Raw genomic sequence first — 14,079 nt, 5'->3', positions numbered from 1 at the left:
ATATGCAGATGACACCACCCTTATGGCAGAAAGTGAAGAGGAACTCAAAAGCCTCTTGATGAAAGTGAAAGAGGAGAGTGAGAAAGTTGGCTTAAAACTCAACATTCAGAAAACTAACTTCATGGCATCTGGTCCCATCACTTCATGGGAAATAGATGGGGAAACAGTTGAAACAGTGTCAGCCTTTATTTTGGGGGGCTCCAAAATCACTGCAGATGGTGATTGCAGCCATGAAATTAAAAGATGCTTATTCTTTGGAAGGAAAATTACAACCAACCTAGACAGCATAGTAAAAAGCAGAGACATTACTTTGCCAACAAAGGTCTATCTAGTCAAGGCTATGGTTTTTCCAGTAGTCATATATGGATGCAAGAATTGGACTGTGAAGAAAGTGAGTGCTGAAGAATTGATGCTTTTGACCTGTGGTGTTGGAGAAGACTCTTGAGAGTCCCTTGGACTGCAAGGAGATCCAACCAGTCCATCCTAAAGGAGATCAATCCTGGGTGTTCATTGGAAGGAATGATGCTAAAGCTGAAACTCCAATACTTTGGCCACCTCATGCGAAGAGTTGACTCATTGGAAAAGACCCTGATGCTGGGAGGGATTGGGGGCAGGAGGAGAAGGGGACAACAGAGGATGAGATGGCTGGATGGCATCGCTGATTTGATGGACATGAGTTTGGGTGAACTCCGGGAGTTGGTGATGGACAGGGAGGCCTGGCATGCTGCAACTCATGGGGTCACAAAGTGTCAGACACAACTGAGCAACTGAACTGTAGGAAGTGGCTTCCTAACCTATTTGAAGTCTGTGAGACTACATTCTCATTCTCTTCCCCAGTTCACAGGCAAACGCCTAGGAGATGGTGATGGAAGGAGTCTGGGTCTTGAAAAACAGGAGAGCTGCCTGCCCATTAGAAACAGCCATTCTGCAGTGTTACTGAGTAAAAAAGAAACTTTTATTACACAAACCACTAAAATGCTGCAGTTTGTTATAGCAGCCAGGATATAATTATTTAATCCAGTGTCTAGAGCTCAAAATGTTTTAATTATTGTCTCACTTAATGAACTGGCCTCCTATTTCAGTGAGAAGAATCATTCACTTAGCAAGTCTCTCTCAAATGTTTACTGCAAGTCAGGCTGTTTTCAGCAAGAAAGAGAGAATCTATGGCAATGTCAAGTCTGAACGCATCAAATCTCTGCTGAGCATTTACCATGCACCAGGCACGCAGTTTTTGTGATATACTGGAAGTTCAGCAAGGACCAAAACAGACATGCTGACTGCCCTCTTTTTTAAGAGTAGGCTGAGGGGGCGGTCCTAAGACGGCAGACGAATAGGACGGGGAGACCTCTTTCTCCCCCACAAATTCATCGAAAGATCATTTGAATGCTGAGAAAATTCCACGAAACAACTTCTGAATGCTGGTGGAGGACACCAGGCACCCAGAAAGGAAGCCCATTGTCTTCAAAAAGTTGTAGGGCAAAATATAAAAGAGAAAAAGAGAGACAAAAGAGTTAGGGATGGAGACCCATCCCAGGGAGGGAGGGAGTCGTAAAATAGGAGAAGTTTCCAAACACCAGGAAACCCTCTCACTGGCAGGTCTGTGGGGAGTTTTGGAATATCAGAGGGCAACATAACTGGAAGGAAAAAAAATAAATAAATAAAACCCACAGATTATGCACCTAACCACAACTCCCAGTGGAGAGGTAGTCCAGACGCTCGCAACCGCCACCAGCAAGCGGGGCCTGAACAGGGAGGTGCTGTCTGCATTGCTTAGGGTAAGGACTGGGCCTGAATGCCCTGAGGACGATCTGAGGGAGCTAAGGTGAGATAGCAACCCAGATAGCCAGAGAGAGACGAAAAAAAAAGAGAGAGAGAGAACTTTCCCTCTAACCTAAGGCATTGCCGCTCACAGAACAAAGGACTGAGCGAATATCAGAGGAGAGCTAGCCGCGGCGGACCAGCCCATCCCCCACGGGAGGCAGGGAGGCAGGGAGGCAGGTGGGCGACAGCCAGAGCCGGAGGCAAGGGGCAAATCGGCCCCAGAGAGGGCATCCTCTACTGCGAGCAGGCTCCCAGTTGCTAACCAAGTCTTCCTGGGATCCTGGACGGTTGACATCCGCCAGAGCGGGTGCAGCCATAGATCAGCTCCCCAGAGGAGACACACCGCACACCCGAGACAGCTCTCCCACTGCGCACCCAGGAAGCCCGAGAGGCTGGGATGGGGGAGGTGATAAGATGCACCGCCCACCTGGGGACTGTGCCATCACCAAGCACTGATCTCCTGAGCTGCTCAGACCTGGGAAGGGCACAAAACACAGGCCCAACTGAATCTGTGCCTTTGTGGAGTACCCGAGAACCTGAACCTGAGCGGCTTAGACCTGGGAAGTGCACACAACCCAGGGCCCACTTTAGAAAGTTCCCCTGCTGAGCAACCTGGAGCCTGAGCAGTGTAGACCAGGAAAACACACACGCCATGAGCGGGGGCAAACCCAGTATGGCCCAGACACTGTGAGCACTCCCCACACAAGCCAGTGATATTTGTTTGCAGTGTTCCTCCCTCCCCGCAGCACAGTTGAACAAGTGAGCCTAAATAAATGACCACCTTTGCATCCTTGTGTTGGGGCGGAAATTAGACACTGAAGAGACTTGCAAACAGAGGAAGTCAAAATAAACAAAGAAGAGGGAACTGCTTTGGAAATGACAGGTGCAAGAGATTAAAACCCTGTAGTTAGCATTGACTACATTGGAAGAGGCCTATAGACCTCGAGAACAAGTATAAGCTAGAACAAGGAACTGTGTGAAACTGAACTGACCCCACACTGCCCTCAACAGCTCCAGAGAAATTCCTAGATATATTTTACCATTATCATTAAAAAAAATTTTTTTTAAGTTCTTTATCACTCCTTTAATTTTCATTTTTAAAACTTACCATTATCTTGAAAATAAAAGGACTCTATTTCTAAAGCAAATTTCATATATATATATTTTATAATTTTTGCAATTTTTTTAATATTGTATTTTTTAGAGTCTAACCTCTACTCTAGATTTTTAATCTTTGCTTTTTGGTATTTGTTATCAATTTTGTACCTTTAAGAATCCAATCTTCAGTACCTATTTTTACTTAGGAGTGTGATTATTGGCTTGATTGCTCTCTCCCCTTTTGACTCTCCTTTTTCTCCCCCAGGTCACTTCTATCTCCTCCCTCCCCCTTCTCTTCTCTGCTTAACTCTGTGAATCTCTTTGGGTGTTCCAGAACATGGAGAACACCTAGGAAACTGATTACTGGCTAGACTGGTCTCTCTCCTTGTGACTCCCCCTCCTCTCCTCCTGGTCACCTTTATCTCCTCCTTCCCTCTTCTCTTCTCTGTGTAACTCCGTGAACCTCTCTGAGTGTTCCAGACTGTGGAGAGCAAACAGGGAATTGATTACTGACTAGGTTGCTCTCTCCCCTTTTGAATCCCCCTTGTCTCCTCCTGGTCACCTCTATTTCCCTCCTCCCTCTTCTCTTCTCCATGTAACTCTGTGAACCTCTCTGGGTGTCCCTCATTGTGGAGAATCTTTTCACGATTAACCTAGATGTTTTATCATTGGTGCTGATGGAGAATTCTTGAGGCTACTGTAAGCAGAAGACTGTAAACCAGAGGCATAAGGCTTAAATCCAAAACTTGAGAACACCAGAGAACTCCTGCCTCCAAGGAACACTAATTGACAAGAGCTCAGCCAAAAGCCTCCATATCTACACTGAAACCAAGCTCCACCCAAGAGCCAACAAGTTGCAGAACAAGACATATCAAGCTAATTCTCCAACAACACAGGAACATAACCCTGAGTATTAAAATACAGGCGGCCAAAAGTCACAACAAACCCACCGACACCTCAAAACTCACTACTGGACACTTCATTGCACTCCAGAGAGAAGAGATCCAGCTCCACCCACCAGAACATCAACACAAGCTTCCCTAACCAGGAAATCTTGACAAGCCACTTGTCATCCACAGGGAGGAAACGCCACAATAAAGAGGAACCACAAAATTCGAGCATACAGAAAGGCTACCCCAAACACAGAAATATAAACAAGATGAAAAGGCAGAGAAATATTCAGTAGGTAAAGGAACATGATAAAAGCCCACCAAACCAAACAAAAGAGGAGGAGATAGGGAGTCTACCTGAAAAGGAATTCAGAATAATGATAGTAAAAATGATCCAAAATCTTGAAAACAAAATGGAGTTACAGATAAATAGTCTGGAGACAAGGATTGAGAAGATGCAAGAAAAGTTTAACAAGGACCTAGAAGAAATAAAAAAGAGTCAATATATAATGAATAATGCAATAACTGAGATCAAAAGCACTCTGGAGGGAACCAACAGTAGAATAACTGAGGCAGAAGATAGGATAAGTGATGTGGAAGATAGAATGGTAGCAATAAATGAAGCAGAGAGGAAAAAAAGAAAAAAGAATGAAAAGAAATGAGGACTAGGTCAGAGACCTCTGGGACAATGTTAAACGCCCCAACATTCAAATTATAGGAGTCCCAGAAGAAGAAGACAAAAAGAAAGACCATGAGAAAATACCTGAGGAGATAATAGTTGAAAACTTCCCTAACGTGGGGAAGCAAATAATCACCCAAGTCCAAGAAACCCAGAGAGTCCCAAACAGGATAAACCCAAGGCAAAACACCCCAAGACACATATTAATCAAATTAACAAAGATCAAACACAAAGAACAAATATTAAAAGCAGCAAGGGAAAAACAACAAATAACACACAAGGGGATTCCCATAAGGATAACAGCTGATCTTTCAACAGAAACTCTTCAGGCCAGGAGGGAATGGCAGGACATACTTAAAGTGATGAAAGAAAATAACCTACAGCCAAGATTACTGTACCCAGCAAGGATCTCATTCAAATATGAAGAAGAAATCAAAAGCTTTACAGACAAGAAAAAGCTGAGAGAATTCAGCACCACCAAACCAGCTCTCCAACAAATGCTAAAGGATCTTCTCTAGACAGGAAACACAGAAAAGGTTTATAAACTCGAACTCAAAACAACAAAGTAAATGGCAATGGGATCAAACTTATCAATAATTACCTTAAATCAATAATTACCTTAAATATAAATGGGTTGAACGCCCCAACCAAAAGACAAAGACTGGCTGAACGGATACAAAAACAAGACCCTGATAGATGCTGTCTACAAGAGACCCACCACAAAACAAGGGACACATACAGACTGAAAGTGAAGGGCTAGAAAAAGATATACCACACAAATGGAGACCAAAAGGAAGCAGCAGTAACAATACTCATATCAGATAAAATAGACTTTGAAATAAAGGCCATGAAAAGAGACAAAGGACACTACATAATGATCAAAGGATCAATCCAAGAAGAAGATATAACAATTATAAATATATATGCACCCAACATGAGAGCACTGCAATATGTAAGGCAAATGTTAACAAGTATGAATGGGGAAATTAACAGTAACACAATAATTGTGGGAGACTTTAACACCCCATTCACACCTATGGATAGATCAACCAAACAGAAAAGGAAGAAATGAAGAACCCCAGGGTTAGTAGAAGGAAAAGAAATCATAAAAATTATGGCAGAAATAAATGCAAAAGAAACAAAGGAGACCATAGCAAAAATCAAAAACTAAAAGCTGGTTCTTTGAGAAGATAAATAAAATAGATAAACCATTAGGCAGATTCATCAAGAAAAAAAGGGAGAAGAATCAAATCAGCAAAATTAGAAAGGAAAATGGAGAAATCACAACAGACAACACAGAAATACAAAGGATCCTAAGAGACTACTATTAGTAACTATATGCCAATAAAATGGACAACTTGGAAGAAATGGACAAATTCTTAGAAAAGTATAACTTTCCAAAACTGAACCAGGAAGAAATAGAAAATTTTAACAGATGGATCACAAGCATGGAAATTGAAACTGTAATCAGAAATCTTCCAACAAACAAAAGCCCAGGACCAGATGGCTTCACAGCTGAATTCTACCAAAAGTTTAGAGAAGAGCTAACACCTATCCTACTCAAACTCTTCCAGAAAATTGCAGAGGAAGGTAAACTTCCAAACTCATTCTATGAGGCCTCCATCACCCTAATACCAAAACCAGACAAAGATGTCACAAAAAAAGAAAACTACAGGCCAATATCACTGATGAACATAGATGAAAAAGTCCCTAACAAAATTTCAGCAAACAGAATCCAACAACATACTAAAAAGATCATACATCATGACCAAGTGGGCTTTATCCCAGGGATGCAAGGATTCTTCAATATTTGCAAATAAATCAGTGTGACACATCACATTAACAAATTGAAAGATAAAAACCATATGATTATCTCAATAGATGCAGAGAAAGCCTTTGACAAAATTCAACATCCATTTATGATAAAAATCCTCCAAGAAGTAGGCATAGAAGTAGGTCATAGAAGTCAGGAACAAGACAAGGATGCCCACCCTCACCACTACTATTCAACATAGATTTTCAAGTTTTAGTCACAGCAATCAGAGAAGAGAAAGAAATAAAAGGAATCCAGATTGGAAAAGAAGTAAAACTCTCACTGTTTGGAGATGACATGATCCTCTACATAGAAAACCCTAAAGACTCCACCAGAAAATTACTAGAGCTAGCCATGAAATTAAAAGACGCTTACTCCTTGGAAGAAAAGTTATGACCAACCTAGATAGCATGTTGAAAAGCGGAGACATTACTTTGCTAACAAAGGTCCAGCTAGTCAAGGCTATGGTTTTTCCAGTGGTCATGTATGGATGTGAGAGTTGGACTATAAAGAAAGCTGAGCATCGAAGAATTCATGCTTTTGAACTGTGGTGTTGGAAAAGTGTCTTGAGAGTCCCTTGGACTGCAAGGAGATCCAACCAGTCCATTCTAAAGGAGATCAGTCCTGGGTGTTCATTGGAAGGTATGATGCTAAAGCTGAAATTCCAATATTTTGGCCACCTCACGCGAAGAGTTGACTCATTGGAAAAGACCCTGATGCTGGGAGCGATTGGGGGTAGGAGGAGAAGGGGACGACAGAGGATGAGATGGCTGGATGGCATCACCGGCTCAATGGACATGAGCTTGGGTGGACTCTGGCAGTTGGTGTTGGACAGGGAGGCCTGGCGTGCTGCAGCTCATGAGGTTGCAAAGAGTCGGACATGACTGAGCGACTGAATGGAACTGAATAATTATGTTTAGATAACATTTTTAATACTGAATATAAATGTTATGAGACCCAACATGCATTCTCCTATTACTACAGTCCCCTCGTCTCTCTTTGTGAACCTCATCTACTTGATTCAATTTTGAAAAACAAATTTGGCTGCTCTAGGAATGAGTTAACCCAATTCTACTCCTGGGCAACAGGTGGAAGTTTAATTGCTCAGTTGTGTCTGACTCTTTGTGACCCCTTGGACTGTAAACTTCCAGGCTCCTCTGACCATGCAGTTTTCCAGGCAAGAATACTGGAGTGGGTTGCCATTTCCTTCTCCAGTGCATCTTCCTGACCCAGGGATTGAACCTGCATCTCTTGTGTCTCCTGAATTGCAGGCAGATTCTTTACTCACTGAGCTATCAGGGACCAATTTTACTTGGGAATATAAATTTTAAAATCCTACCAAAATTTTAGCAAATCAAATTCAGCAGGGAAAAAGAACAAGGTATTATAACTAAATAGAGCTTGACTTATGACTAGCTTATCATTAGAAAATTAATTCACAGTAGTCACTATATTGGGGCTTCCCAGGTGGCACTATTGGTAAAGAAACTGCCTGCTAATGGAGGAGACATAAGAGATGCAGCTTTGATCCCTGGGTCGGGAAGATCCCCTGGAGAAAGGCATGGCAACCCACTCCAGTACTCTTGCCTAGAGAATCCCATGGACAGAGGAGCCTGGTGGGCTACAGTCCACAGGGTCCCAAAGAGTTGGGCATGACTGAGGTAACTTCGCACATGCACAGTCACTATATTAGTACCTTAAAGAACTAAAAGGCGGGGGGAGGGAAAGAAGCAGTGTGTCAATAAGTCATCTAATACAGACATTCTCAGCTTTGGGGATCCATGAATAGGCTCCAAAGAGTTCATGACAGCCTGTGATTCAAAGTGCAATATTGGTGTACATGTGGTAAGTTTCACAGACGGGTTAATTCTCAAAGAAGTCAATTCATGAATCCTTTCATATGTTGCAGCATTACTAGGCTCCACTAAAAAAAAAAAGTACAGAAAAATACACATCAATATTCAAACTCTTGTGTTTTTAAAACAGATTCTTAAAATCCTACTTCATTAAAAAGCATGACAGTGCTTCCCTGATGGCTCAATGGTGGAGCGCCTGTCTGCCAGTGTGAGGGACATGGGTTTCATCCCTGATCTGGGAAGATCTTACCTACCTCGGAGCAACTAAGCCTGTGCACCACGAGTACTAAGCCTGTGGTCTAGAGTCTGAGGGTCGCAAATGCTGAGCCCACATGCCCTAGATCATGTGCTCAGCAACAAAAGAAGCCACCACACTGAGAAACCTGTGCACCCCAAGGAAGAGTGGCCCCCACTTTCCACAACTAGAGAAAGCCCGCAGAGCAAAGACCCAGCACAGCCAATAATGAGTAAACAATTAAAAAAAAAAGCATGACAGGCACACCATTTTTACTAGGAACCTAGAGGTTATCATACTAAATGGAATAAGTCAGAAAGAGAGAAACAGATATCATTATATCACTAATACGTGGAATCTAAAATACAAATGGATATATCTATGAAGCAGAAACAGACTCACAGATATAGAGAGTAGACTTGTGGTTGCCAGGCGGGAGGGGAGGTAGGAGAGGAAAGGAACAGGAGTTTGAGATTAGCAAACTATTATAGATAGGATGGATAAACAATAATGTCCTACTGCATAACATGGGAACTGTATTCAAGACCCTATGACAATCCATATGGAAGAGAATATGAAAAGTCATAAATATTATAGATATAACTGAGTTGTCTTGATACATGGAAGAAATCAACACAACACTGTAAACCACTATACTTCAATAAAATTTTTTAAAATATCCAACAAGTGGAAATAAGACAAATGCCCATCAACTAATGGATAAACAAATATGGGATACCCATATAATAAAATGCTATTTGACAATAAAAAAGCAATGAAGTACTGATACATGCTACAACATGGATGAAACTAAAATATTTTGCTAAGTGAAAGGAGCCAGCCACAAAAGACTACCTATTGTGTGACTTTACTTATACGAAACATCCAGAATAGGCACCTCCATAGGGAAAGAAAGCAGATTAACATTTGCCTGGGAGAAGGCGGAGCAGAAATCGGGAATCAGTGTTAACAGATATAGTATATTTTAGATAGCGATGATAGTTGCAAATACTGAAAATATACTAAAAACTACAGTCGAGTTTATGTTATGTGATAAAAAGCAAAACCTTTCTGCCAGTGACATGGAGCGTATGGAAGAATTGAGTTTCATTGTTCTGAGCCATGGAAATTTGGGGTTATGTTATCACAGAATACATTAGCCTACTTTAATAATGTAGCCAATAAATAGAAATTTCCTCTATCTACCTACAAATTAAGTCAGAAAACCCATGCCCTCTCAAAATCTCTAGAAAAATTCCATCATCCTACATTCATCAGGCTATAGGCCTCTGTATCAAAGCAAACTTGGTTGGATATGAATCTCTATATGTGACCGAACATTACTATTTGAAAGTGTCATGAAACTCAGTGACGGCCTTAAAACCTGAAAGTACACAGTAGATATTGGAATATAAATCTGCAAATATTTGTTAAATGTTTCCAAACATTTGGTTTTATTTTCTATGATTTTACTTTGTCCTCATCTTAGACAACAAAAAAGGGAAGATTAAATGCTGGGTAATTGCATTCTTATCTGTCAAAAAAATTTCTTTTGCTATTTTGAAAATTAAACATCATTCAAAGAATTATAATGCCCTTAATACTAGTGTATAAGCATCAGTACATCACATTTAAAGTGAATTAAACAATGATCCAACTTAAAATTACACAGGGTGGTAGAGGATATATCGCATATATATCTGCCAAATCACTTTATCATAAAGTGATTTCCAAATGCATCATTTCTTCTACTTTCAAAAATCCTATCCATCAAAAAGTTCTATTATCACATCTTTCATTCAGATTTTCCTGATTATTATCATGGACGTTTTGTTAATTGTGTGACGTTACATGTGATCATTCTATGTCTTATTTTTTTCCTTTTAAAGCTCACAGGAAGATTTCTTCTTAGACTGTATGTAAGTAGTCAAGGACCTTAGGCTTACAGGAATTATATCTTAGAAAACCAATATCATGTCTCAGATTTTGAATGTCTTGAAATATCCCTGCTAGTGTCATAATTGTCATTCCCACCAAATATTGGGATTCTCTATAGTTTCCATTGCTAATCTACTAATTGTTGTGGTAGTCATTCGGTGGCAAAGCAAATCTAATGGGATATTGAAGTGTATAAATTTTTTTAAAAGGCAGGACAGGCCCCCCATTTTTACTACAATTGAAGGTTTGGGGCAACTGTGCCTCCAGCAAGTCTATCGGTGCCATTTCCCAACAGCATCTGCCCATTTTGTATCTGTGTCACCTTTTGGTAATTTGTACAATAACTCCAACTTTTAAACTATTATTATGCTTGTTATAGTGATCTGTAATCAGTCGTCTTTGATGTTATTACTGTAATTGTTTTGGGACGCCACAAACCCCACCCACGTAAGATGGCAAACGTAATCCTTAAGTGTTGTGGGTGTTCTGACTCTCCACTGGCCAGCCATTCCCCCATGAGGGACTGAAGAAACCAGCCATTCTCTTCAGGCCTCCCTGTTCCCTGAGACACAACAATATCGAAATTAGGCCAAGGAAGTGTTCAAGTGAAATCAAGAGAACATGCCTCTCCTTTAATTAAAAGCTAGAAATGATTCAAGTTAGCGAGGAAGGCATGTCAAAATGCAAGATAGACCAAAAGTCAGGCCTCTTTCCCCTGAGGCCTATTCACTTCTATTCACCAGCCAAGCTGTGAATGCAAAGGAAGACTTCTTGAAGAAAATTAAAAGTGCTACTTCAGTGAAAACATGAATGATAAGAAAATGAAACAGTCTTATTGCTGATATGGAGAAGTTCTGGATAGATCAAAACAGCCACATACTCTCTTAAGCCAAAGCCTATTCCAGAGCTGGGCCCTAATTCTCTTCAATTCTATGAAGGCTGAGAGTGAGAGAGGTGAGGAAGCTGCAGAAGAAGAGCCTGAAGCCAGCAGGGGTTGGTTCGTGAGACTTAAGGAAAGGAGCCATTTCCGTAACATAAGAGTGCAAAGTGAGGCAACAAGTGCTTGATGTAGAAGCTGCAGCAAGTTATCTAGATCTAGCTAAGATCATTTTAAAAAGTGGCTACATTAAACAACAAATGCTCAAGGTAGATGAAACAGCCTTTTACTGGAAGGAAATGCCATCTGAGACTTTAACAGCTAGAGAGCAGACGTTAATGCTGGCTTCAAAGCTTCAAGAGACAAGACGACTCTTTTGTTGGGAGCTACTGTACTTGGTGGCTTTAAGTTGAAACCAGTGGGTGATGCAGTGGTAAAGAATCTGCCTGCTGATGCAGGAGACACGAGAGTCTCAAGTTGGGAAGATCCCCTGGAGTAGGAAATGGCAACCCACTCCAGCGTTCTTGCCTGGAAATTTCCATGGACAGAGGAGCCTGGTGGGCTACAGTCCATAGTGTCACAAAGGGTCAGACACGACTGAGCACACACTTGTGCGCGCACACACAAACACACAATGCTCACTTACCATTCCAAAAATCTGAGGTCCCTTTAGGATGACATTCAATCTACTGTATGCTGTGCTCTATCAACGGCACAACAAAGTGTGGATGATAGCACATCTGTTTACAACATGGTTTCCTAAATATGTTAAGCCCACTGTTGAGGCCTACTGCCAGGAAAGAAAGATTCCTACTCACTGACAACACACCTGGCCACCCAAGCGCTCTGATGGAGATGTGCAATGAGATTAGTGTTGTCTTCATGCCTGCTAATACAACACCCATTCTGCAGCCATGGATCAAGAAGTAATTTTGACTTTCAAGTCTTCTTATTCAGGAAATACCCTTTGTAAGGCTAGAGATGGAAATTCTTCAGACAGATCTGGGTAAACTCAATTGAAAACCTTCTCGGAAGGATTCATCATTCTAGATGACATGAAAGAACATATACAAATCATGGGAAGAAGTCAAAATGTCAACATTCTGATGAGAGTTTGGAGGAAGTTGATTCCAGCCCTCATGAAAGACTCGGGTTCAAGACTTCAGTGGAGGAAGGAACTGCAGATGTGGTGGAAATAGCAAGAGAATCAGAATTAGAAGTGGAGCCTCAAGATGTGACGGAATGGCTTCAATCTTGCGATAAAACCTAAGCGGACAAGGAGTTGCTTCCTATGGATGAGCAAAGAAGTTGGTTTCTTGAGATGGAACCTACTCCTAGTGAAGATGCTATAGAGACAATTGAAATGATAACAAAGGATTTAGAATATCACATAAGCTTAGATGATAAAGCAATGGCAGAGTTTCAGAGGATTGATTCCAATTTTGAAAGTTTTACTTGTGGGTAAAATGCTATCAAACAACCTTATGTGCTGTGGAAAAACAATTCCTAAAAGGCAGAAATCAATTGATGCGGCAAACTTTATTGTCTCATTTTCAGAAACTGCCACAATCACACAATCTTCAGCAACCACCATCCTGATTAGCTGACAGTCATCAACATCAAGGCAAGACCATCCACCCGCAAAGAAATTAGAGCTTGCTGAAGGCCCAGGTGATTGTTATCATTTTTTACCAAGAAGGTATTGTTTTATTAAGTTCTGTACATTGATTCTTAAGACATAATGCTATGGCACACTTCATAGACCACTGTATGAACATAACTTTTACACACACTAGGAAACCAAAAATTCATGTGACTAGGTTTACTGCAGTACTCTCTTTATTGTGGTATAGGGAACCAAATCCACAGTATCTCTGAGCTATGTCTGAACTTTGTTTTTCTTTGAAGATTTTATTACTTCTGGCATGGCAAGCATGAGCACAGCATTGTATCGGTTCTTTCTCCCCAACATCCCAGTTCCTACTGGGATGACACAGAAGGATTCATTGAGTGCTACATATGTACTAAGCTGTGTTACACTGAGGCACACTGAGTTTGGGTACTCCACTGCTTTTTTAAAGATTGTTTTTGGTCACACTGAGAGGCATATAGAATCTCAGCTCCCCGGCCAGGGATCCAACATGCAGCCCCTGCACTACAAGCATGGAATCTTAATGATCGGACCACCAGGGAAGTCCATGAACTTACTTCTAAGACGATCGTTCGGATGTTTTTCACGTACAGTGTCACGTAGTCCTTGATGTAGGTATGCAAATAGCCGGGCTTTGTATCATACCAACCCATCATTAGTGCCGCTTCATTTTCATTATTCCCACTCCATGTGATGATGGAGGGATGAGATTTCAGTCTCCGGACCTAAAATTGAAGCGAACATAAAACAATTTTCAAATGCTCAACATTAAAAGGCTCAGAGTTATAATTATTCATAAAATTATAGCCATTGCCTTTCTGCCTGTATATTTTTACATGTCAGAAAACTCATCAGAAAATGAGCAGTAATGTTACATGTGGGAAGACATTTTAAGAAACCTCTGACATTCTTTTTATCTGCATTTTATAAACATTGATAAAATACGGTTCTTCTTCTCTTTTATAAAAACTGATGAAATATAATCCCTGTTACTAAAAGAGAAAAATAAATCAACTCATGATTATCTGACTCACCACAGAAAGGTTCTAAGAAATACAAAGGGCAAGAGACATTACATTACAGAGGTTAGTTTCTCAAAAGCAAGTTGGAGTTTTTGAGGAAGAAACAAATAAGACAGAACAAGCTCTACTGCTGAGAGGGGGACCGAAGTCCCACACAGTCTGCAGCAAGATCAGAAAACCATCAGGACAGGCAGAGAGG

General features: G+C 41.0%; 1 protein-coding gene across 1 annotated transcript in view; it reads right to left on the bottom strand.

Moving 5' to 3' along the window:
• MANBA (mannosidase beta) overlaps positions 1 to 14,079 on the bottom strand; it is a 119,602-nt gene that overhangs the window by 40,592 nt on the left and 64,931 nt on the right. The window contains 1 exon segment of the mRNA NM_001285691.1: positions 13,416 to 13,583. Within this exon segment, the coding sequence (NP_001272620.1) occupies positions 13,416 to 13,583 (168 nt within the window).

The sequence above is a fragment of the Capra hircus genome, chromosome 6 (genome assembly GCF_001704415.2).
Source record: "Capra hircus breed San Clemente chromosome 6, ASM170441v1, whole genome shotgun sequence".
Classification (NCBI taxonomy): domain Eukaryota; kingdom Metazoa; phylum Chordata; class Mammalia; order Artiodactyla; family Bovidae; genus Capra; species Capra hircus.
Note: the sequence above shows the minus strand (reverse complement) of the source record. Positions and strands in the feature narration are given on the sequence as shown.